This window comes from Panthera tigris, chromosome A3 (genome assembly GCF_018350195.1).
Source record: "Panthera tigris isolate Pti1 chromosome A3, P.tigris_Pti1_mat1.1, whole genome shotgun sequence".
In the NCBI taxonomy this organism is placed as follows: Eukaryota; Metazoa; Chordata; class Mammalia; order Carnivora; family Felidae; genus Panthera; species Panthera tigris.
Window position 1 is genome coordinate 127,594,184 of NC_056662.1, and position 25,627 is coordinate 127,619,810.

General features: G+C 44.9%; 1 protein-coding gene across 1 annotated transcript in view; it reads right to left on the reverse strand.

The window, feature by feature from the left end:
- Window positions 1-15,202: 15,202 nt before the first annotated feature.
- DDX1 (DEAD-box helicase 1) overlaps window positions 15,203-25,627 on the reverse strand; it is a 36,667-nt gene continuing 26,242 nt past the window's right edge. Inside the window, exons 18-26 of the mRNA XM_007080699.3 lie at window positions 25,030-25,081; window positions 22,925-23,071; window positions 19,382-19,473; window positions 18,042-18,114; window positions 17,817-17,889; window positions 17,691-17,733; window positions 16,611-16,706; window positions 16,206-16,326; window positions 15,203-15,530 (exon numbers count right to left, since the gene is read on the reverse strand). Of these exons, the coding sequence (XP_007080761.1) occupies window positions 15,400-15,530; window positions 16,206-16,326; window positions 16,611-16,706; window positions 17,691-17,733; window positions 17,817-17,889; window positions 18,042-18,114; window positions 19,382-19,473; window positions 22,925-23,071; window positions 25,030-25,081 (828 nt within the window). The 3' untranslated portion in view covers window positions 15,203-15,399. The remainder of the gene's footprint in view (window positions 15,531-16,205; window positions 16,327-16,610; window positions 16,707-17,690; window positions 17,734-17,816; window positions 17,890-18,041; window positions 18,115-19,381; window positions 19,474-22,924; window positions 23,072-25,029; window positions 25,082-25,627) is intronic.

Below are 25,627 nucleotides of genomic sequence, written 5' to 3' on the forward strand. Positions count from 1 at the left end.
AGATTCTGCGGTTATACCTGAATTCTTCCGGCGGAGAAACCCTCAGGGTGCAACGCAAATGCGCCTGTGCAGACACCCAAGCACCGGCTGCCAGTCCCCCCTCCAACAGCGCGGGCTGAACGTGCCCACGAGGTCCGAGACGCCGAGCCTCAGGTCCGCGCCAGAGGTGATGTCACCGTGGAAACACGAGCGTTGCGGCCCACACCTTTCCAGGTCACCGAGCTGTCCCTGCCGCAGGAAGAGGCATTTCCTGGCTCTGGTCCCTCTCAGGGCTCCCCGGCCCGGTATCCTGTTTCTCGTCTGGCGGGGCATCCTGTGATGGTCACCGGGGCTGCCGCGGCCGCTTGGGGCCGCAGGCCTGGCAGAACCTTGTCCGTGCTGACCGCAGACACCACAGCGCCTGGATCAGCTGGGAGGCTGGGCAGGAGCCGGCGCCCCTGGGGACAATCTGGGGAGCAGCCTTCCCACAGCAGGAGGAAGTACAGTCCCGCAGAAGATTCCTCTGCCTTCCTGTCACCGCCCTCAGCTACGTCCCTCATAAAATCCCTTTCCCGGTGTGCCGGAGGCTGTCCCTGGGGCCCACCCCAGCTCCTGCCATGTGCCAGGCCCCATGACCAGTGGGAAGTCACCACAGGGCAGGCTAGGACACGGGTGCTCTCAGAAACTGAGGCCTGGGGGTCTGTCCTCGAGCAGTGCTCTGTGTGGAGGGGCCTTCGCACCCAGCGGGGAAAGGGGTTTCTGTCCCCCCAACAGGAGCCCGGGCACAGCGGCAAGGAGACAAGCGGACCGTGCCCACTCGGGCCTGTCCACACGGGAGCCCCTTCCTGAAGGAGGCGTCAGTGGTAGGTCAGCTCTGCATCTAGGGAACTCAGGGCCTGAACACATGGGGTGTGGTTTGAGTGTCCACAGGTCTAAGTGACCAAAATCCTAAGAGACAACAAGTGCCCTAAGGGGAGTGGGACAGACCGTTCAGAGGATTTTGATCAATATGCAGATGGGGAAACTGAGGCACTGGCCAGGCTAGCTTCTTCCTCTCCATGTTCTAAAGCCCATTTCAGTAGCATCCCTGAGCAAAGCCACCAGGCTGCAGATCTCTACGGTGGCAGTCATCCCTGTCCCACCGGGACAGTCACCCTTGCCTGAGGCGTCACCCAGCTCCTGATGGCAGCAGGACTGTCCTAGATGGCCCACCAGCACTAGCCCCTGGGACTGGTACCCGTGCTGAGGGTGTCATTGCTGATGGGTGTTGCATTTGCCGCTCAGTGAGTGCTTTCAGGTTAGAGGGGTAGCCTCAACCCATTCCTAAAAAAAAAAAAAAAAAAAAAAAAATTCAACACCCAGAAGAATCTAGCATGCTGGGCCTAGCTAAGTGCCACGTCTACGAGGCAGACTCTGCCCCCGCAGAACACTGGCCACCTCAGATCCGGCGGGTGTCCACCCTCGGCAAAGGACACCTAGCACTGCTTTCCTCAGCGGGGTCTGTGGCTTCACCTACGAGATGTGGACGTAGACAGACATGCCCAGATGGCCATCTCCTTACCATGTTGTTTGGAAGGTAAAATGGAAAAGTCTCCTCCCCTGATCAGCAACTACTGGCCCCTCGAGACACAAAGCTAGTTTCACCTTCCGACGTCTTTCCTGATTTCCGGGGCCCAGATCCCAACTTGCTGCTCACCAGCCACGGATGATGGTGTATCTAACCTCTTCGAGCCTGATCATTTTCATCGGTGGATGTGTACACCAATCCCTTCCGCACCTAGCAACGCCCATCTGTAGTGGCTACTGGGTGTTTGTCACCTTCTCCATGGCCCTTCCTTCCAGCCACAGTTCTCCCGCTTCCCTTGGGGGCCATCTTCCTTCCTCAGCCCATTCGTTTGCAGTGGGGACCTGAGCAAGCGTGTGACCTAGGGCTGGCCAATCGCGTGCCAAATACCCCAGCCACAGTGACTGGTCATGAGTGGGCATACAATCCAAACTGTTCAAATCATCATAATGTATCTGGGTCTTGTGCAAATCAGCTCTCTGCTTTGGCTGGACTCAGAGGATTTGCGCCTGGGACTGTCACAGGTCACCATGTGCAGCCTGAGAATAGAGCCAACAGAGGGAACACCAGCGCCCAGAGAAACCAAGGCTCACTGACTTCGTGTGCGCCCCTGGATGAAGTGCCCTTTGAGGCCGCTCTGTGCCTGGGCTTCTCAGTTATGCAGGCTGATACATTCTCTTTTAGGCTTTAGCCAGGACGACTTGCATTTCCTGTCTCTTATAACTGGGAGGTTCCTAACTGATGCACATCGAAGCCTCTCATCTTCTCTCATACCATCTGAGCGAAGCAGGAATTGCCCGCAGGATATTTCCGAGGCGGTGGTGATGTGCTGCACGCTGACAAAGAGCACTGGTTGACACACACCTGTTCAAATAAGTTGATATTCCCATCTCCAAACACTAGCGCCTCTGTCTCCTCTACCTTGAACCCCCCAGGTTGGGTGTGGGGCTCCAGGCTCTCCGTGTTCTATCATCACGGTTGTGGCTCCTTTTTGTACTCTACTTGTCTATCTCCCAAACATTAGGAGGAAAGGACTGGGTATAAATCATTTCTGTGTGCACGGTGCAAGCAGGCAGTGAAGAGATGATGGACAGAGTCGATGAGAAAAATTCACATGCATGGACACCAGATTCACATAATGCTGCCATCAAACATATAAAGTGTATGTCGCAGAGGGTGTTAGTTGCCTCCTCAAAAATCACCTAGCTGTTATGGCTTAGATACAGAATGCCAATATGCCCAGATTTCAAGGAAGGAAGGAAGGAAGGAAGGAAGGAAGGAAGGAAGGAAGGAAGGAAGGAAGGAAGGAAGGAAGAAGGGAGTGGAGGAGGGAGGATGGAAGGGAGGGAGGGAGGGAGGGAGGAAGGAAGGAAGGAAGGAAGGAAGGAAGGAAGGAAGAAGGGAGTGGGGGAGGGAGGATGGAAGGGAGGGAGGGAGGAAGGAAGGGAGGAAGGAAGGGAGGAAGGAAGGAAGGAAGGAAGGAAGGAAGGAAGGAAGGAAGGAAGGAAGAAGGGAGTGGGGGAGGGGGGATGGAAGGAAGAGAGAGAGGGAGGAAGGAAGGAAGGAAGGAAGGAAGGAAGGAAGGAAGGAAGGAGTGGGGGAGGGAGGATGGAAGGGAGGGAGGGAGAAAGGAAGGAAGGAAGGAAGGAAGGAAGGAAGGAAGGAAGGAAGGAAGGAAGGAAGGAAGGAAAAAAGAGAAAACCTACATGTTCTGGCCTCCCTTGCAGAGATGTGACCTCAAGTTCTGGCTAACGAGATGTAAACACAAGTTGTTGGGTCAGACCCTGAGAAGACTCTTCAAAAGGATGACAACCAGGTAGGGTGTTCCCTTTGGCCCTTCTTTTTTCCCCCTTTCTGCTGGTTTTGGTGCAGATGTGATGGCTGGAGCCCCAGCAGCAAACTAAGACCAGGAGGCATCTTTGAGGAGGGAAGCTATGAGCTCAGTATGGCAGAGCAGAAGGAACCTGGATCTCTGATGTAAAGGACCAACCACACCGGCTTCACACTGCCTACCTCCACCCTTTTGTTATATTAGAAACAACAACAACAACAACAACAACAACAAATCCTTTGTGTTTAAGCCACCATTTTGAATATACTGCTGTATGTAAATGAGCCTCGTCCTGATGTTATCACCAAATTTTTATCCTAATATTCATTGATAATAGGTCTTTCTTTTATTCTAATTATAAAATGAAAATTCTAAATCCGTGTCCGACATCTTGGACAGTGTGCGTGCGCCAGATATCCAGGCGGCATAACGGTGGGAGATGTGGACATAGGAACAAGGAGAGGGAGACGTTTTACAATTACCTCACTTTCTCCGAAAAAAAAAAAAGGGGGGGTATTATTTTACTGATTTTATGGTATGGAAATTAGACGTTGTTAATTTTAAAGTTAGAGTTAAAGCTTATATTTCCTTATGCTTAATTCTGGTCCCTTCCGCCCCATCAACAGCAGGTGGGAGGGCTCCGGGTGGTCCTCCACATCTTCCTGCCACGGAGCCTGAGTGGATCAAAAGGCCAAAAGAATGAGGAGACTTTTCTCCCGCAAAATAGCTCCTCGGCCCCTTGAAATGAATGAACAGCTTCTTTAACAGACTTTTCCTCCAGCTCACATTCCCCATGGTTGGTGAGGCAGAAAATTCACAAGAACAAAGCTCTTGCCCTAAAAAGATCTTCTTTTCAATTTAGGGTCAATTCCACATTTGGGGCTTCCAGGAGAGTCACCTTTAAATTAAGAAAAGAAAAAACGGGGGCTGTTGCATAGAAGCCGGGGAAATCACACACATGAGTGTGCACAGCGCCCGCCCTCCCGCCCCGCACCACACACATACCCTTCATGGGAAACTCATAAACGCTGTTCCTCACGCAGGCTCCCGACAGGCAGGGGTGTGCCAGAAACCACTGGACCTGGGAGTCCCCAAATGGATTCATTTCCCTCCCCACTGTGCGTCCACGGGTGACTTCTAGGGGCCTCGTCTAGTCCTTCTGGAGAGTGGGCCAACGGCCGGCATCCTGCCTTCCTCACACAGCGCTTGTCTGTCCAAGGAGACCTGCCCTTTGTGAAGGCACTCAGCTCCCCCCCTCCCCCGCCCCCAGGACAGGTGGCCCTGTCACTCCGGCCTGAACATGTGGTAGCATTCTGGCATATAATCTACCTGGGATCACCTTCTCCCCTCGGCCTTTCGGGACGTATCAACATGCACTTGGGTTAATTAAAGTCAACATTCTTCACATTTCACCCTTTATAAAATGTCAGGAAGCTAGACTCCACATGGAGCCCGGTCTGGCTCCGTGGGGGTCCCGAGGCTGAACCCCTGTTGCTAACCTATCAGTCTGGGGCGAGGTTCAGCATCTTGTGTCCTGGGATCAGCTGCCTCCTGAGCCGGCCCGCCCTCACCATGAGTGGTAACGGGGATGGGGGAGAGGGGCGGCCGGGCAGCCAGTGCGCACCCGGGGGCCAGGTCAAGGTGATCGAGTTTCTGGCTCTAGTCGGAAGCCCCATCACCCCTGGCTCCAGGGTCATAAACTCAATCGTTGGGCTTGAGCTGTAACACGGTTCATTTCTGGGCCAAATCCCTGAAGCTGAGGGTTTATTTTTAAGGACAAGCAGTTTGCTGTTTTCAGCGTTTCTCATCAGAAATAGTGCAATTCAGCCCGATCTGCATGGGAAGCATAATTTATCATCTCACACAGATGGTTGGCTAAGGGTGGGGAGGAGGTTTACTTTCCATTTTAGTTCAGCAAACATTTCCTGAGCCCCTGCGTGTGCCAGGCACAGGGCAAGGCAGTGGGGACCACAGATGAGGAAGGCAAAGTGCCTGGCCCTTGAGGCACAGCGCAGGGAAGGGACAGACCCACAACCCCAACTTTGGCATCCAAGGGGCCTGGCCAGGAATCCTGATTCTGCTGCTTACTACTGGGGTCACACCGGGAAATTACCTCTTTCTTACCACAGTTCGTCAACTTTGTTAATCTTTTCAAAAACCAACTTTGGTTTTGTTGATTTTCTATTTCCTATGACACTAATTTCCATTCTCATCTTTATTATTTCCTTCCTTCTGCTTGCTTTGGGTTATTTTGTCCCCCAACCCCACCCCCTACCACCACCACCACCACCGTGCCTTAAAGGAGAAGGTTGGACTGATGTGAAATCTCTCTTCCTTCCTAACACAGTCACTCACAGCTATAAATGTCCCTCCAAGCCCTGCTTTACCTATATCCCAGAAGAGTTCCTGTGCCATGCTTCTGTTTTCCTCGAGCTCAGGGTATTTTCTCTTTTCCCCTTTGATCTCTCCTCGGACTCACTGGTGGTTCGGTAATAATGCTGTTTAATTCACCAAGTTCCCAAAGTTTTGTTACTGATTTCTAGTCTCACCCCGATGTGACTGAAGAACATATTTTACATAATTTCAAACGTACAGAAGATTAATTTACGCCCAAGAACATGGTCTATCTTGGGGAATGTGTATTCTGCTGTTGTTGGGTGGAATGTTCCAGAGATGCCTGTCAGGTCCAGTTTAGAGTGTCGTTCAAGTCTTCTACTTCCTCATTCAGCTCTTGTCCAGTTGTTCCGTCTTTTGTTAAGAGTGGGGTTTTGAAGCTCTCAAGTTGGACTGCCGAACCGTTACATCATCTCCTTGGGCCTCTGTTTCCTTGGGAGAAAACGACTGTTCCTGTCTCGCAGAGGCGTAGGGATAAAAGACGCAAAGTGTGGCAGCACACTTGCCACGCGGTGGATGGAGCTATGTTGCAGCACGACCAGACAGAGTATGGCAAATGGGGGGGGGGGGGGGTGAGGATTTCCTCCAAAGGTGGGTCAAAAACATAAGCCCTCGTAAAGAGAGAGACTAGGCTCAAAGCCTGTCTTTTCCTGTTGTCCTACATTCAAGATACGCAGATCTCCCGTCCCAAACAAAAACTAAGTAGCAAATAAATCCTAACTTCTCCTCATTTATTTTGTTAGTTAATGTCTAAAATCCCCTCAAAGAAGTTTCTTGTAATAATTCATCCATCCATCCATCCATCCAATCATCCTCCCTTCCTTCTCAACAAATGGTTGCGAATATTCTCTGGGCCAGACTCTGCCCCGAGCGCGGAAGATACTGAAACCAGACCTGCTGGAAAGGACGCACCCTTTCTGGGGAGAGACACTGACATGTAAGCAGGTAAATAAAATACAGGCATACAAATGCTCCAGTGAAGGCTTAAAAAGGTTTGTAGGGCACGGAAGAGGGAAGTGACCTGCCTGGGCGGGGAAGAAGACGAGATCAAGACGGCTTCCCCACAAATGTTAACAAAACCGAAAAGAAGTCATCAACAGTGGCTGGAGTCCCGTAACCCCCCCAGCCCCGCCAGTCCCCTCAGGTAGGAGGGCCCCTGGGAGGAAAAGGAGGAAAACAAGAGGATGTTACACAAAGTGAGTCATCAACCTCAAATAACCAAGAGCTGCACAGGCAGAAAGTTCTTGACTTGGAAGTTTGCCAACATCAATGCTACAGAAATAACCATGATGAATTCACATATTTCTGTGCAAGTATCGGTCCACCATAACACTGAAATCTCAGCCATAGGAAATTGGAGCTTTGGGCCCCATATGTTCAAAATCATGCTCGTATTTTGGTCAAGATTTTCTTGAAGAAGCCAAAAGCTACATTTTCCTATTAAAAGTGGTGTTGGTCTTCTTCCATCCTGGCCTGGATGAGACCACAGAATAACAGTTCCTGCTCAGGGTTAAAAGTCACGAAGTATCTTTCTGTCTTGGGTCTTGGTCTCTAGAACTGATGCCATCGGGTGGGTTGATGGACTCTCCTCATAGCCTGAAAAATAGGCTGATCAATAACACTTGTGCGCTCACTACGTACACTGCAGAGAGAGAGAAGGGAGCCCAGACATACCTACCCTTCACTGGAAGAGCTTTCGATTCACCTGAAAACACGGAGAAAAAGAGTCACAAACCAGTTTTTAAAAACGAAGAGCTACGTAAAGTATAAGGGCAAAACAAAGAGTAACATGCCGGAAGGTTTCCTTGGGGCAGAGCCTAGGACGGAAAAGCAGAGGTTCCAGAACCTGATGGACCTGGACTTCTCTCTCTGCACCTTGAATTTCTTATCTGCAATGGAAAACACACACACACACACACACACACACACACACACACACACACACACACCAAAACCCTGGCTCTTACATGAGGCTGAATATGAAATATCTGGCTCATGGTAGGTATTCAAAAACGTGGTGTTCTCTTGCCCCCACGAAGGAGGCAGAAGTGACTCAGATCCGTAAGGATGGGTGGCATCCTGACAGGCAGAGGGGAGGTGGGAAGGTCTACCAGGAGGCAACAGCAGCCACACAACCCACAGCAGGAACAGCAAGGCACATAAGTGGGTTAAGATTCAAATGCTGGCTCCACTGCTATTAGCCAGGTCATCTTAAGCAAGCAGTAACTGCCGGGTACCTCAACTTCCTCGTCTGTAAAATGGAAATACTAATAGAACCTATTTCCTGAGATTGTTAGAATTCATAGACGAGTAAACACATAGGATACCTGGTACATGGTGAACGGTCAGATAATGTTGGCTATTTTTTTTGCTTATTTATTTTTGAGAGAGAGAGAGACAGAGAGAGAGAGAGAGAGAGAGAGAGAGAGAGACAGAGAGAGAGAGAGAGGAAGGGGCAGAGAGAAAGGGACAGAGAGAATCCCAAGCAGGCTCCACCCTGTCAGTACAGATCCCGATGCGGAGCTCGAACTCATGAACTGTGAGACCACGATCCGAGCCGAAACCGAGAGTTGGACGCTTAACCAACTGAGCCACCCAGGCGCCCCAATGTTACCTGTTTTTATTACGTATGGAGGGGAGTGAGGTTCAGTATGAATTAGAGAACAAAGGACATGACAGTAGGAAGAATGGGGCCAAGGAGAACCTTAAGTGCCCAAGTTAGTCTGGACTTAATTAAGGAGATAAAGGCCCATTGCAGGTTCCTGAATGGAGGTTGACACAGATTAATTATAAGTTGAAAATGATAGAATCAAACGAGTTCCTGCCATAGCTTTAAATTACATCAGAAAGGGCTGTTCTTGAATAGTGACTCAAGTCTCCTGTCTCTACCCCTCAAAGATGGTATTCTTTGGAAAAAAGGAGAAGGAAAATGGCAGATCATGTATCTGGTCATTTTGCTGGTCTCTCAATTTACAATCCCATGAAGTCACTTGGTCGGCAGGGAGACTGGCACTTGGGGTGTCCGATCATTCTGACTTCTCAAATTAAGTAGCCATGAGCTACTTTCTGAAGTGACTAGGCTCATTGTTTGGGCTGTCTGTCTCAGCCCACACATCCTGCCCTCACCCCCACCCACACCCACCCACACACAGGCAGGCAAAGTCAACTGGGGATCATTCCGCCAATCTCCACCGTGCTCTCCAAGGGCAATGCTGTAATCCCTAGGATCAGCGGAGAAGTGGCAGGAAGGTGAGTGGGCGTGAACACGATTCCCCACCTCACTTCATTCAGATCTGGGCCTCTAGAGATAGGCAGAATCAGAGGAAACGACTGAGGAAAAGCATTCTGCATTCTAGAGATGGTAATGAGAAGGGCAATTAGCATAAATGCAATTTTGACACGCGTGGAAGTTCTCTGTACAGAGAACTCCAAACGCTGGGTCCAGGACAAAATGGGTGCCCACGATCCTGTGAGTGCTTTGTGACAGGAGAAACCACTCGACCACAAACGGTGTGGAGCCAACTCACGAAAAAAAACCAAATGCACATTTCTTGGCCTTCGGGATCCAGAGAAAACGACCACAGACTCTGACAGATGTAATGGGCAATAATTCCTTTGAATCTATGATTTGCTTAGCAGAAAAAAAAAAAAAAAAAAAAAAGGAAGTCAGGTAATCCTTAACTGACCCCAAGCGGTAAAAATACACCAGCCTAAGCCTTCAGCTCTTTGTGGGTATTCACGGTGTGACACTAGCGCCACCTGCTGCACTTACGGGGAAATGGCAAAGCGCAGACCCACGAGAGCTAGTGTGGGTGGGGCCCTGCTGCGTTCATTCAGGGTCATCTTGGAGGAGAGTATTCTTTTGGTGCTGGGTGCTGAGATGGTAGTGGCAAAGGAAGTAATTTGTGGACAGAAGCCTATGACAGAGTTTGTCATGAGAGCCAAGAGAACTAATATTTTAAGTGAACAAACAGTATTTGATGATAGGGCTATGATCCAATGTCTCCAAACTGCTAGCCTTTTGGGAGCCCAACAAAGTACCTCCAGCTCCCAGCCTGTGTGACTGCAGGTTGGCCAGTTCTGTCCCAAGTACGTCTGAGAATTCCTGGGAGTTCTTAGACGCTGCTAAACCTGACTGCCCCTAAGCCCGAGTGTCATCTTTCTAAGCTTTGGTGTAGACAACTGTTCCGGAGAGGATTTTTTTGTCCCCCGCCCCCTGCAATTTGCAACGATTTCCCACCGGATAGGGTCCTAACGAAATCCCGCACCCTCCAACATCACTTTGTCAAAACACGGATAGAGCCTTCCCTTTAATACCCAATTCACACTGACAACAAGGTAGCAAACTTTTGAGGATTTCAAGGGGATCCCCATGTAGAAAAGAAAACCCCAAACTCATTATCAGACTCCGGTGCTCCCACACTCAACCGACCCCATCCCTGCCGGCTCTCCCCCTCTGCCTCCAACCTCCATCCTGGCGATTCCTATTCTGATCAGGATTTCCCAAGCTGGACTCTCTTCCCAGAGACCCTGACCCACCACACACAAAAAAACAGAGAAGCCCCAAACACCCAGTTTTCCACCTTACAGAGAGACGACCTCAGCTGCCTCTTCAAAGTCCTACTCTGGCAGCAGCCAGTACCTGTCCTTTGACGGGGATTTAAGAAAACACACAGCTAACAGCCAACCAGACCTTCTTCTGGTGGACAGGAGGAGGTACCAGGCGGGGGAACGAGATCTGAGGTAAAATGACGGGTTGAACCAATGATTTTGCAGAAGTCTGTAAGGCAGCTGCAAAGCATTAGAAATGCTGTAAGTAAAAACCAAGCGATGTCAAAAACAAAAACAATTAAAAGGCCAAATGAGTTTTGAAAAATGGAAGCATCCTTCAAAGATTTGCCTGAATCCCCAAAATAACTATTTGGAAGGGAACTGAACTCTTCTGGCTACAAAATTTAATTTTAAAATAATCTTCGTTTCTCAAAACTGACATAGGATACCATTTTTATGAAATGCTTTTTCTACAATAACCTCCTCTCCCTAATACAATAGCAAGGGTTCCTTGAACCGAAACTATATTTAACGTTAAGACTCGTATTAGCTTAGGCATGCGCAGAGGGCACACACGATTTGCAACAGGATCAAGAAATCCCCAGAGTCAGGCTCAGTTTAAAGCAGCAGCTCTCCATCCGGGCAGCGTATTGGCATCACCTGGGCTACCCAGGCCCCACTCCAGAACGATAAAACCAGAATGTCTGGAGGTGAAGGACGGACGTCGGGATTTTCTTGTGAAGCTTCCCAGGTGATCCCAATGTGCAGCCAGCAATGAGAAGCACTAACCTAAGGAAAGGAAACAAGGTATCACTTTTCGTACAAAGGCAGCAGAACAGCACTGAATGATGATTCTGGGACCGCAAGCCTCTCTCTCAGATAACAGTTTGAATCAATCTTGCCTGAATCTTAGGGTAAAAGATTGCAGTGAGAATTATAGTTCTAAGAGCGATTTCTCTGTAATAGTGTTTCTTGATCTGTGGTTCAAGGCACATGGGTGTCACCATCTTCTGGGGAATTTGTTAAAATGCCCTTCCTGGGTCCCACCTGCGATCCACTGACCTCTGCGTGCGATTAAGTAACTAGAAGAGGGTAATGGCGGCCGGGGTCAGATCCAGGCCTGTCCAGCTCCAGGTTCTTCCAAATCCCCTCAACACTTTTCACCAGTGAAAGTGCAACCCCCGTCAGAGAAACCAGAGCTTTAGATGATCTTAAACAAAAGGTAATTATTTAAAACAAAAGAATGGAAAACAACAGCAAAACTTCCCTTGCACTCCTCCCTCCAAAGGAATCCTCTATCAATTACTGTAGAGTAGAAAATACCATCCCTCCCTTTCCTTCCTGTTCCACTACATTTTTTCCCTTCTAACAAATATCCCTTTCTCCCCCAAATAAGGTCATTTGGAAAAATCCCTGGTAGGTGTCAGCATCTGTAAGAAAATAATAAAATGGCTGCATAAGGGAACCTGCCCCCAGAGCTCAGGATGTATTTCCCTGCACGGCTCTCGAGTCTCACATCTCCCACATGGGCTGCAGGAAAGTGTGTACTTCCCTCTTACATCAGAATAAGGTGAAAAATATAACTACATGGTTTTGCCCATTTAGAACTGGCTGGGAACCAACTTTTCTTTCTTTTTTTTTTTAATCTGGGCTGTTCTCAGTCACTGCCACATACACTTCTACCTTAAAAAATAAAAAGAAAGAAAAGCTAGAAAGAAAGAAAAGAAGAGTTGCACCTTACTTACAGCAAGCTGGGGCCTTGTTTGTAGAAGGAGGATGGCCGTGAGGCAGGGGTGGGGCGGGGGCGGGGTCAGTACGGAGTCGTGTGCGAAGAAACCTCATGTGAGATGTGGACAACCTCTGAACCCCACTACCGACTCACGCCCCGTACAAAGAGCCAGTATGGAACCGGACTTTAAATGCAACAGGTACTATCTGTCCAGAAAATAAATCGTACACAATTCTTCCTATATGGTCAGTGTGAATGGCACCCAGTACAACCCTTGCAGAAAGTGATCCGGTAATGACCCTGACAGATGTTCATAAGCATCATTCATTTTAATTCAACAATCCGGTTTCTAGGAATCCGGTAGAAAGCAATCCAAAGAGAGAACAAGGATGTTCACAGCAGCGAACAGCATAAACACTAGAAAACATGGTAGGAGTACCTGTTATCTGCTGGACTTCGCTGAATGCTTAACATAATCCTGAATGATGAGAGTTATTTTTGCCATTTCTACACACAAAGAAACTAAATCAGAGAGGCTAAGGAGTTGGCCTTCTGTCATCCAGCCCGCATGGGTTAGGGCTGGATTCACACCCACGTTCACACCCTCCTCAATCCCCTCGGTGTTCAAGGGCAGTCAGAATGCAAGTCACATATATCACAGCACATTCCATGGACTACACAGCCATTATTTACAATAAGAAAAATACTTAGGTCACATGAAAATACAAAATTGTATATACAGTAGGACTTAACCTGTATACCAAAGACCTCAAAGAAAAAAATGAACCCCAGTGTTATTGAGTGATTCCCTCTGAGAGTGGCAACAGAAGTCAAAAGTATGGAGGGTGGGTACAGCTAACCTGAAATTCCCATTTCTGTTTATAATTGGAAAATAGGTACTAATGAGGAAAGCAAGGTTTGGGCAATCTTATAACTAATGCCGCTGGTCAGAGTCCTTGACAATCAGTTCTCTTTAAAGTGGATACATAAATGGAAATAGAGAAGCTCAGCTCAGTTTATTAAAATTTGAAATAGGAAAAAAAGCTCCCCCCCCCCCCCCCCCCACAAAACCAGTCATTTTGAAAGCATAACTCTAGGAATCAAAGCCCGAAGCTAGCTTCCAAGAGAATGGTGAGTGCCAGACGAGGCAGACGATGCGGAGGAATGTGCCAAGACTCCCAAACCCCCAGGCCAGGTCTAGGACACAGGGAAGGTGGGGCGAGTATGCAGGGGGGAGACCAACGGCAGAGTCACAGGCACAGGTCTGCGGGTACATCTCTAATCTCTTACCCTTGCGTAGACAGCGCTGAAGCTGTGAGTCAGAAAGACTAACAGGTGATGGTTAATATTTAACATTTTCTGGACTCTGCCGTGCCCCTAGAGTCCTGTATCAGCTGGGGTGGAGGCCTAACCATAGGGTGGCTCAGAGAAGTCAACGTACTGTACCAGGCCGGCCAGAGAGGGTGCAGGTCCCCTACAAGGTCCTCCAGGTTGTCTGGTGGCCCTGCCGTGCCCTAAGTGTGACACTTTCTTAATGTGGACACTGGCTAATACCACAGCCAAGTTCCAGCTTGAGAGAGCAGAGAAAGGGCAGGTAGAGGATGTGACCTAGAAGTTGTACCCATCACTCTGACTCGTACCCCACTGACCAGTACCTGGGAAAGAGAGTCTCCAGCGAGGCGATCTGGGACCGACTCAAACTCAGGAGGTGCTATTTCTAAAAGGAATTAAGGGGGCAATCAGCATCTCTTGTGGTTCAGTGACCGTCTCTTCAAGCAGACTTTTAACAGTTGCTTACATTCTCAGCATGAATCCAGAGGCCTGAAGGAAAGGGTTTCTGGAAGCAGGGATGAGGAGGAGTGAAGGGCAGGATTACCGATGTGAGGAGAAAGGGCAGGCCGGGCGTCCAGGCCCGTTTACACACAGCTTGCCCTTTATAACCTCTGCTGCCCAGGTCAGGGCAGCGGGACAGTCGTCTGAGGAGGAAAAGCGCAATCGCCCCTCCCACAGCCTCCCAGCTCTTGGCGGCCGTGCTCGCTGGCCTACCCGCCTGTCCCGGAGGACCACCTTCCAAAAGCACACAAGGAGTGAAAGTTGAGCCCAGGGAAGCCAGGTTGCAGGTCCAGTGCTGCAAACCGGGCCACGTGGACACGCGCTCCTGCAAACTGTGCGGCTGTGCCTAGAAAACGAAGACACGAGCAAGGTCAGCCCTGCCCCGGCTCGTGTGTAAATGGTCCGGATCTCAGTTTTTCCTTTGCCATTATACTGGTTAAAAACCCCTTCCTAAAGCAGTGATGCATGTGTGCAGACTATAGAGAGCTGTCACCGCATGGCTCCGAGGTCGGCTGGGGTCGTTCTAGGAAATCGCCAAAGAACGTGGTCAAAACCTAAGCGAGAATGGGACCCCCCTCCTCGTTTCACACAGGCCAACTCAATGTACTGGGCAGCGGTTTTCCACTGTTAACGTCTACACTGAGTCTCACTCAAGATTTTGGCTGAAGAAACTATTTTGGGGCTAAGAGGTTTGAAAACCATCACACAAGAAGAACTTAGAGTAGCCTGTGTGCTTAAGGAATCCTAAGGCAGGAATAACACTTTATGAAGACACAAAATAACAATCCAATTGTACATGTTGAAATGTTCCCCTTTCCTGCTGGTATTTTAGGCAAAAGGGATTGAGGAAATGTCTTCCAGAGAACTGTGTTTAATTTTAAAACCTAGAGGGACAGCAGAATAGTTTTATCTTCATGGGCAACTATCATCTGCAAAGAAAGGTTCTTACGAAGAAGGTAAACTGTCCAAGATACATCTTCACTGTCACCATCACAAATCAGTCCTCAATCCTCAGACACAGAACCTTTCTGCCTCTCTCAAAAACTCCAGGCCCCTAAAACTAAGCAAGCTGTCCTTCTGCCTTGGCATCACCCAATTTTCTTTCCTGTTACGAGTCTCCTCTAGCTTCAACGTCCACCTAGACGGCTATAACCATCTCAAGAACGTCTCCATTTAGAACCACTTCCTGTGAAAAATTCTACTCAAGATACCCAGCTCCTCCAGCAAAGTCACATACCCATAAACCTGACTTCATAAACCCACCGTCTTCTTGAAAAACTATCAAGTTACTTTAAAAATAAGACACAAACCTTCATAAAAATATAGTCATCGAATTTATTATTCTCATTAGGCTGCCATTTTATGAAGAATTCCTAACAGAATGTTTCTTGACATGCAAGACTTAGCATTAATGGCTCATGTTACTATAAATAGTGCTGCTTACAAGCAGTACATGGGTTTTAGAGTTTTAAGACTACAGACTTTTATTATTCAAATCTTACTCAGTTTACGTTAAAATCAGAAGGTTCTGAACAGCTGGTTAGGAAGGTAGCCAAGATGCAGGAAAGATGTCTGCGCCTCCTTTTCAAGGGCAGCCAACTCTTGAACGGTAGGTGCCAAAATATCCACATGGCCTTTATAGCTTCCACCTGCATCACACACACAAATTATAAAGTCATGTAAATGACAGGATTGAAAAAACTTGTCAGCAATACTTTGGCTCAATCACGTCCGTTTAAACATTGCTTCTAGCAATAAAAATGTACTACTGGGCAAGTTATCTCCAAAAGTGAGTTTTAAAAATGTTAAATCAACATAAATAAATGGCTAGGGCTCACTAATAGTGTCCCAATACCCCTAGCAACCCCTCCCCTCTGCTCTTTTTTGGTTTGGAAAGCACTAGCTTAGTAGTCTGAATTTTTTGAAAAAATTTCCAGGAATGAGCTGAGGGCATTCCAGGCGAAAGGAGTAACAGTGCGCTGGGTTACCACTTGAATTAAATCAAAGGTTTTCAATTTTGTTCAAAATCGCCATTATACTTTTGCTTCCTAATAATTCCATAAATGTTCAACTACTCTTTATGACACGAATACCTCAAGAGACACAGGTAAGCTGCTGTCCTTCACTGGCACACAAATCACATAACCAAAGCATGTGACAAGACAGGTACAGATAAACCGCTGCGAGAGTCATAGGAGGAAATGATTAATCTGCTAAAACAGACACTCAGCATGAGATGAAGTTACTTACTCTCTTCTACACAATGAAGCTCAGAAGGGACACATTCACATTCAGAACAGAAATAAAAGTAACTCAAAGCTTACCACCAGCGGCTCTCTTTTGACCATAGGTAACTTTCCCATCAAATTCGTCCACTGGTACCTTTATATCTGGTTCAACCTGAGAAATGGTGCAATTCAGATGTTCTTCTATCTCAGACAGCAACTACGAAGGGAAAGAAAACAAAAAGCATTTTTGAGGAAAAATCTCATTTTGACGGCGTTGAATTTTAATAGCATCAAATAAACCAGGAAGACTATAATACTTAGAATAAGTGGAAGTTAGATTTCTGAAGAGATAAACTCACAAGTTATAATTTACAAACTCTGACGTTATAACAAATCACTACTTTTCCTCATAACCAACAAACCGATAAACGCCGGGGTATAATTTTTATAATTAAATGCAGTCTATTTTTGCCAATTTCATCACGTTTTTACGCGTCTTACCTGCATCTCATTGTACCATATGGTACAGCCACCATCTTCCTTAAGTCTCGTGTTATAACACCCTTTCCCACGGCTGCTACATACGTGGTACCAAACCTACGTTAAAGATGGAAAAATACTAACATGTAGACACGGAAACACACTAGTTATCTTTACTCTCAATTAGTTTTTGCAGTATTTTCTATCCCCGAGGAACAAGAGAAATTGCAGGCGTGACGTGCGGTCCACTCACTGCTGGCACTCAGGAACGCGTTAACTCAGTCTGCTGAAAGAGTTCTTTTGGAGAAAAATCCTGAGGTTTTCCTAGAATGCATGTCAATTATAGAAAGGAATTCTCAGATAAAAACAAGGGCGAACAAGTGAATGCTAGAGAATGCTATATTGAGGTTCTATCAAAAATAAAGTCCACATGTTTTCTATAAGAAATAAAAAGCAAAACGAACGGCCAGTTTGAACACGGAGTGTGTGGGAGCTCCTTATTCTTGCAACTTTTCTGTAAATTTGTATCAAATTGTGTTTCCAGATAAGTCCCCATCCTCTCCCATAAGAGTTTTCTGTAGCATTATGTCAGAGAGGATTTAAATAGTTTTTGGTGAAATTGAGTATATATATTAAAGCTATTAGTGAAAATCACAGCTTGCATTTTCCTTTCTACACTTCATCTCGTTATTGGTCCATTTGAAAATATAGGAAAAAAGATGCCATTAAAAAGTTCAATTATACTCCAGGGGCGCCTGGGTGGCTAGTTGGCTGAGCTTCTGACTTTGGCTCAGGTCATGATCTCACCATTTCCTAGTTCGAGGCCTGCGTCAGGCTCTGTGCTGACAGCTCAGAGCCTGGAGCCTGCTTTGGATTCTGGGTCTTCCTCTTTCTCTGCCCCTCCCCCATTTGTGCTGTCTCTCTCTCTCTCTCTCTCTCATAAATAAACACTAAAAAAAATTTTTTTAAATAACAAAAAAAATGTTCAATTATATTCCATATGCAAGTGAATTCACTGTAAATGGAAAAATCAAACTGCTTTTATTTCCAACATCTAAAACAACACAAACAGCGAATATAATACAGCGCTGAAAAGATTACCTTTTCTTTCTCTGTTGCCACCAGGGAAATGGCCAGACCCATCCTGAAAGATTTTAGAGTCCTTATTAGACTTTATTCAAGAAGCAAGCAAATAGTAAAAGAACAAAAGAGAAAGTCCAGCGGCACCTTTCAGCTCTTCCCACTCGGCCAATTCGGTGGACGTAGTTTTGCTTCTCATCAGGCAAAGTGACATTTATAACTGAAAATAAGAACAATTATTACCAGTCGCCATTAGTTCTGCAATTTTCAAACGTATTAGATGTTTGATGTTTTAAATATTTCAAACGTATTAGAGGGTTTACTTTGAATTCCATAAAATGTAAACCACAGGGATCAGAACTTTCTTCTTACCGTAGGGAACACCATGGATGTCAATTCCTCTGGCGGCTACATCTGTGCAAATCAGGAACCTCACATCCCCTTTCTAGAGAGAACAGAGAAGGAACTTACTGGTACGTATACTGAAAAATCAACACGAACATGGTCATCCACTGGATGAGACAGACTTCTGAGAACTACTGTGTTACCATCAGACTAGAGGTCCAGATACTCATCATTCACTGGACCATGTCTTAAATTTTTAAGTCATCATCTGCTAAAATAAGACACTGAATAAATCAATAATTGGATTCGTTTTTTACTTTCTTTTTCCCCACACCAAAAATATTAAACTGCTATAATGTGGCTTTATCTTTAGAAATCCTTACTGGTAATTCAAAAGACAGATAGAACAAAATGTTAAAACGTAAGTATTATCTTTACCCTTGTATTAAAATAAACTCAGAATACTAGGTATTTTCCCTTGAGGTTGCACTTTCTGTGACAACAAAAATCCTAAAGAGATAGGAACCTAGAAGGGGCCCCCGTGCTCTCACCAAAAAAATACAAATTAGCCTTTGGATGTCATTTGTGCTCCAAGGCACAGAGTGAGAGACAGGAAGGGGAAGGACACGCTGACCTGGGGCCCAGGGTAAGGTCCAGGGCGGAGAAGGGCACACACGTGGCTCAAGTGTGGCCACGCAGCGCGCTTTACTACCCACGTCACTTCTGCTCAGCATGGAAGCGGAATCCAAAGTCCCTCACCCAGCACTTGCCACCTTCTACTCACATGATGGGTCTGAGAGAAGAGGATATTCACACTCTGCACTGGGGCAAACACACTGGTGAGCAGTGACAATGCTGTGGCTGGAGGCTCAAGCCCAGCCCACCTCCACCAAGAGCTACACAACCCGGTCACGGGCTGCAAGCATGGAACTGGGACGGTGTGCCCCAAACCATTACAAATAGTCTTAATTCCACAAAACCGTATTCTGATACCTATCCTGATCAATCTATGAACTCTCTATGGATATTACTACAAACTATTAAAAAAAAAAAAAAAAAGACTCCCAGACACGGTTTAACTATCCCATGATGCTTCTCTTAAAAAGGTCTACCTGAAAGAATGTGTCTAAAATTCCTTAAGTTGAAAATTCTTATTACAGTGGTGTTGTGCTGACAGAGAACTTACAATTTACCATGTGACTGCTAAAGATGACTAAACCCTGCCATGATAAGGATATACCAACAGGGTAAACATCTTCAGAAATTTCTAGGACAATTGCTTTAACGAGATTTACCGGAACTAATTAAAACTGGCTACAATTCCCCTCTGAAGTATTAAAGAAATGCAGTCAGCTAAATATTAGTACCTTAAATCTTTCCAAGTTTTGCTTCCTCTCATGAGGCTTTCTGTCACCATGAAGACAAACACATGAGAACTGGTGTCCTTTTTTATCGGGCCCTAGTGAAAAGCACATTCAACAGTTAGCCCTGGAAAACATGACACCCAAGACCATGTCAAAAAACCAATAGCATTCAGACTACACTGTTACCATATAATTCCACAGAAATCCATACCCCAATCTGCCATAAACCATGATTAACACAATTTCTATCGTAGGTGAAATGCCACTGAAATAAACTCTATGAGCATTAAAACTGATTTGCTTTGAAGGACATTTTTAGTCACTCTTCCTGATCTACAGAAGTAGATGGAACAGTATACCAACTAACTGTGTTAGTGAAACTGTGTTCACTAACTGTGTTAGTGAAAGGAAAACATATGTGTATACCAGGAACCTCACCTATCCCATATAAAGCCAGGAACCAAAAAGTAGATCAGAGATCAATCTTGGAAGAACCAAAACAGGCTTTATGAAGTTGAGGCCCTTACCAAAAGGTCACTCCCATAACCCTACCCTCCTCAAGGTGTCCTAAGCAGCTTAGTTATCCGGTTCCCTGACCCAAGCAGATTAGAAGAACCAAATTGGTCAGATGAAGAGGAACTACTATAAAGTGCAGTGGTAGCCAATCCCGAAAAGAAACTCAAGCAGATACAGTAACAAAAGCAGTATAGTCCAGACTACAGTAAGAGCAAACAACCTTCCAGAACTTAATAGAATGTACAGGCTCCACTATGAGATAGCCCAGGGTAACAAGTATGCCATTACTACTCTCCATAGTAAATTTTAGGTTCAATACGATATACTTCAGAATTCAAGGAAAAACATATTATGAAGAGCTATCCATCCACCCCAAATGACTCACACAAGAACTAACCATGCAGAGGAGAGAGGACAGCAAATCAGAACTCGCAGGCCAACTTACAGCTGGTCTACCACATTCTGAGCTCGAGGGGCTGAGGAAAGTATCCTAGATACACTCCTCCTCCCCGGTGGAGCTGTGTATAGAGAAGGGAGGGATCCTTCATTTTCCCCTCTCTTCAACCTCTGAAGTCTGGTAGACGCTGTGTTATTTTGGTTTTAATCATGGTTTGGGAGAGTTGGTTTTTAAGTAAAAGTATCCAGAATATTTAGGGAAGGAAGGTGAAAGGAACTAGGGAAGAGTACTGCTTGATTAACAGCATCCCCAACCAAATAATCAAATCCTCCATTCAAAACCAACATGGACGGGAAGAAGTATTTACTACAAATCAGTCACTATAACTCAACCAACCAAGCAAGTCTGTTTGCCATGACTTGGGGGAAAAAAAGGTACTGAACTATTCACTGTAAGGAACGATATAACATGCTCTTTATATGACCATTACTTCAAATTTTTCATATTTTCTATTTTCTTTTAGAGTTTTCTGGTTCCTTGATATACAACAATTATAAAAAGAGATATGTTAGAGTTTTCCCCATTACGAAAACAGGATTTACCTGTTACCTTGTACATCTGTCAAATTTTGCTTTACATATTTTTACATTTATTATATTTCTTAAAATTTTTTTTTAACGTTTATTTTTGAGAGAGAAAGAGACAGAGCACAAGAGGGGGAGGGACAGAGAGCGAGGGAGACACAGAACCCAAAGCAGGCTCCAGGCTCTGAGCTGTCAGCACAGAGCCCGACATGGGGCTCGAACCCACAAACCACGAGATCATGACCTGAGTCGAAGTCAGACGCTTAACCGACTGAGCCACCCAGGCGCCCCTACTGTATTTCAAACACAGCCACAATGAATGAATTCTAAAAGCGAACAGCTATATTTTCACCTCCTGGATTATACCATTAACATTTACTATATTTGCTTTACTCCATATCTGTCCCTCTGTCCTATCATTTTTATATTTCTGATGCATTTTACTGTAAACTGCAAATATCTACACACAGTTTAGCACGCATTTCATTAACTAGAATGTAGTTATTTGGTTAGGTTTTACTGTTTTCCTCTAACGTGAAATACTACATACAAGGAAATGTATAAATCTTAAGTGTATATTTGCTGAGTTTTGACAAATGCACGTACCTGTGTAGCCCAAAGCCCTACAAGATAGAGAATATGAATGTCATCCCACAAAGAACCCACATGCTTTCCCAGATAACCCCACTCCCGTTGTCCCAGGGAAAACCACCGTTGCGGGTTTTTTCTCCATTAAAGGCCAGTTCTGACTCTTCCAGAACTTCACATAAGTGGAATCATACAGTATACACATATACACTCTTGTGTAAGAAATCCTTCATTCAGCATCATGTCTGAGATTCACCCAGAGTCGCTGCATCCACCAGAAGTCCATTCCTTTGTACTGCCGGGCAGGACTCCACGGTATAAATAGTTCACATCTGGTTTAAGCCATTCCCCCACTGATGCCCACTTAGTGTATTTTCAGTTTGGGCCTATTATAAATAAAGCTGCTATGACCATTCTTGCCCATATCTTTTCTCACTGTGTCTTGGGTAAATTTTACTTATCTTGGGTAAATATTTAGGAGTTGGATTACTAAGCCATAAGACAGCAATGTTAATTTTATTAAAACATGTAAGACCTTTACCAAGGTGCCTGGAAAACAGCAGCATACGAACACTCCAGCTGCTTCATATCCTTGCCAAAATCGGGTGTCGTATTTGTAAGCTAGCTATTCCAATGAGTGTACGTGGTATTACATTGTGATTTTGCATTTCCCTAATGACAGATCACGTTGGGCATTATCTCATGTTGATTCATATATATCATGTCATAAGGAGCATAATATTAGAATCATCATATAGTCATTGTAGATTAGATTTTTTATTACACAGTGACCTTCTTTATTTCTAGTTGATATTTTTGTCTTAAATTCTATTGCATCTCTTATTAATACAGCTAGACCAACTTTCTTTTGATTAGTAGTTTAGCTAATACATTTTTTCAGCCCCTTTTGATCTTTCCATGACCTCAGGTTTTAAGTATGTCTTGTAAACAGTATACGGTTAGATTTTATCCAGTCTAACAATGTATGCCTTTTAACAGAAGGCTTTTGCGCACTGATACATACTAGAGCGAGCGTTCACTCATACAGATTTTTCCAGCAGCCTTCTTACTCTGTAATTTCTAACCATTCTCTTTCCCATTTTTTTTTTCTCTTCCTTTCTTAGCCTTTTTCAGATGAAGGTTTACTCCTCATTTATTGGTTTAGAAGACATACACTCTATTGCTTAATAATTACCCTAAAAATTTTAATATTAAATAATACCATTACCTTTCTTCCAAATGACAGCAGCGCCTCAGAACACTGGAATGAAACCGTGCCCGCGTGGGACGCGGTTTTCCTGGGGCTTATCATATGGAAAAGTACTGGACAAGCACAGACACTGACAACGCACCTCCACCGCTTTAAATTCAGCGCACGCGTTCTGGACCGCACCAGCATGAGACTAATAACCGATTAAGTGAGGAAATAAACACAATTTATTTCAAGTGAGGAAACATTACCTCCTCCTTGTTGCATAAAATATTGCTCCAAGTTATCGCAGTCAATTTTGGTTCTACAGAAAATAATTGCTTGATCCATCTTGTGTTCCTTGATCGCCCGGACAGCATACTCCCCCTTCAGGATTTTAATAGCTTCAGACCACATCTCTTGAATACCACCACCACCACAACAACAACAACAAAAAAGAATTTCAATCTAAAATTGTTATGAACACACATAATTACAGTCACAGACTTACTGCTTTGCCCACCTAAAAAAAACTCTGCTTTAATATAAGTAGGACAGACAAAAATAAGAAATATTAAGATAGGATGAAATGGTGAGAATATCCGTTCGCTCATTTTTCTTTAAGTTTTATTTTTATTTATTTCGAGAGAGAGAGGGTGCATGCGTGAGAGGGGGAGGGGCAGAGAGAGGGGGACAGAGAGAATCCCAAGCAGGCTCTGCACTGTCAGCACAGAGTCCAAAGTGGGGCTCAATCCCACAAATTGGGAGATCGTGACTGGAGCTGAAACCAAGAGTCAGACGCTTAACCCACTGGGCCACTGAGTCACCCCAATTCATTTATTTCTATTTCTGTTAGTGTATGTTTATGCCATTTTATATTTTATAGTGTGCCAAAAACACCTATGCCACACCTCTTATGAAGGAAAACAGACATATAAACACACAAATAAACAGAACTTCATATCCACAACAAAACTTTGCTCTTACCTCTCATGGAGATGTTTACTCAATTATTTTAACCCCTTTTAAAAATAATTAATGGACTTTTTAAATCAATCTAACACCAGAAAGTTCATACTTCTCAACGGAATAAAAACTGTATGTCGAACTCGGTAATTTCTTAGTCGTCATCCTCCCAATCTGTATTTTTCAGTGTGAAGCTACACTACAGTTACTCAACTATCTAATGCAAAACTTTAATTCTGTAATCCACCATATTTCTAAAGGCTCTCCGGTCATACCTAATTGCAGTATAAACTAAGCAAAACATTTATAAGAAAAAATTTATTTCGAAGAAGTAAAAATTTTTATTTTATGACCTGCATTCCCTAACAGTGGGAGGATATATTATTTGGAACTAGCAAGGTCTCTGCTCTTCTCCAACGATAAGGCTAGTCGAGCATGCACCTTATAAATTTGGAATTGCACATAAAACTGAATTCAAAGGAACTCTATTTAATCAAGATTTCAGAGAATTCACCTTTTAGATATTGGCCATAAACCTACCAATGAATCCAACCATAAAGTAAATGAAGTCTAACCCTTCCCAATGACCCGCCTGAGACACCTGAATCCACACATCTGAGACCTACTCTAGGCTGGACGAACACTATCCTTCCAATACAGCGTACCTTCGCAGATCTTTAACATATGAGGCACCTGAAATCGTCTCTGCTCTGCACAGAAGCATCTTCAAAGAATTAGATTTAATGCTAGACTTTTTAAAAACTGGTAAATATTTCATGATATGGAGTGTCTGTTTAGGACGATGAAAAAGTCCTGGAGATGGACGGCGGCAATGACTGCAACGTAGGGATGAACTTTATGCCACTGAACGTGACCACATCAAAATGGTTAAAGTGGGCAATTTTGTGTTGGGAATATTTTACTGCACACAAAAAGAACAGATAAGCGATTCCAAGATAATTTCTGTATCTTTCACAAAGTTGAAAACTAAAGACATTTTTCTTTGTTAATTCCCCGAATGAAGAACCTACGTGACGTTTCTCCTGGGATTCAGGGCCAATGTAAAATCTGTTGCCAGAGAAATCTGCTGATATCCTCCAATCAATAAGAATTCCATAATCCAAAATACTTGTGACTTAGATGTCAGGAGACTAACATCTGAAATTCAGTGATTAATACTGCTCTAAGTTGACTGACACCAATTTTCCCCCATTTCTTTATTATTATTTTTGTTACCTTTATTGTCAAAATTCCTGTTCTAATTTTGTAGGTCACCTCAAATCCTTCATGAGAACAGACAGGGCATAAATTCAGTAAGACAAATCAATTTGTTTTCAAAATCTTTCAACCCCATTCATTCGTTCATTCATTCACTCACTCATGCATGCATCTGTTCACTCATTCAACTTACCCGGACTATTAGCACCAGGCCTTGTGTTATCTTTTGCATGTACATCATCAGTCTATGAAAAGAAAAGGAGAAAAACAGGGTGGCAAGTGGGTAAGTAAGGATTCCAAACAGGTATCGTTTTTTTTTCTTAAAGAGAAAAGTGTATCTAACTTTAGATACAGACGTATGTCTTTAAAGTATGTGGGCAAAACCATTCTTCAGATTCAGAAAAACCCTTTATTAACTGTGGGTCTAAGACTAATCAATTTTATTTTATTTTTATTTATTTATTTATTTAAATATATGAAATTTATTGTCAAGTTGGTTTCCATACAACACCCAGTGTTCATCCCAAAAGATGCCCTCTTCAATACCCATCATCCACCCTCCCCTCCCTCCCACCCCCCATCAGCCCTCAGTTTGTTCTCAGTTTTTAAGAGTCTCTTATACTTTGGCTCTCTCCCACTCTAACCTCTTTTTTTTTTTTTTTTTTCTTCCCCTCCCCCATGGATTCCTGTTAAGTTTCTCAGGATCCACACAAGAGTGAAAACATATGGTATCTGTCTTTCTCTGTATGGCTTATTTCACTTAGCATAACACTCTCCAGTTCCATCCATGT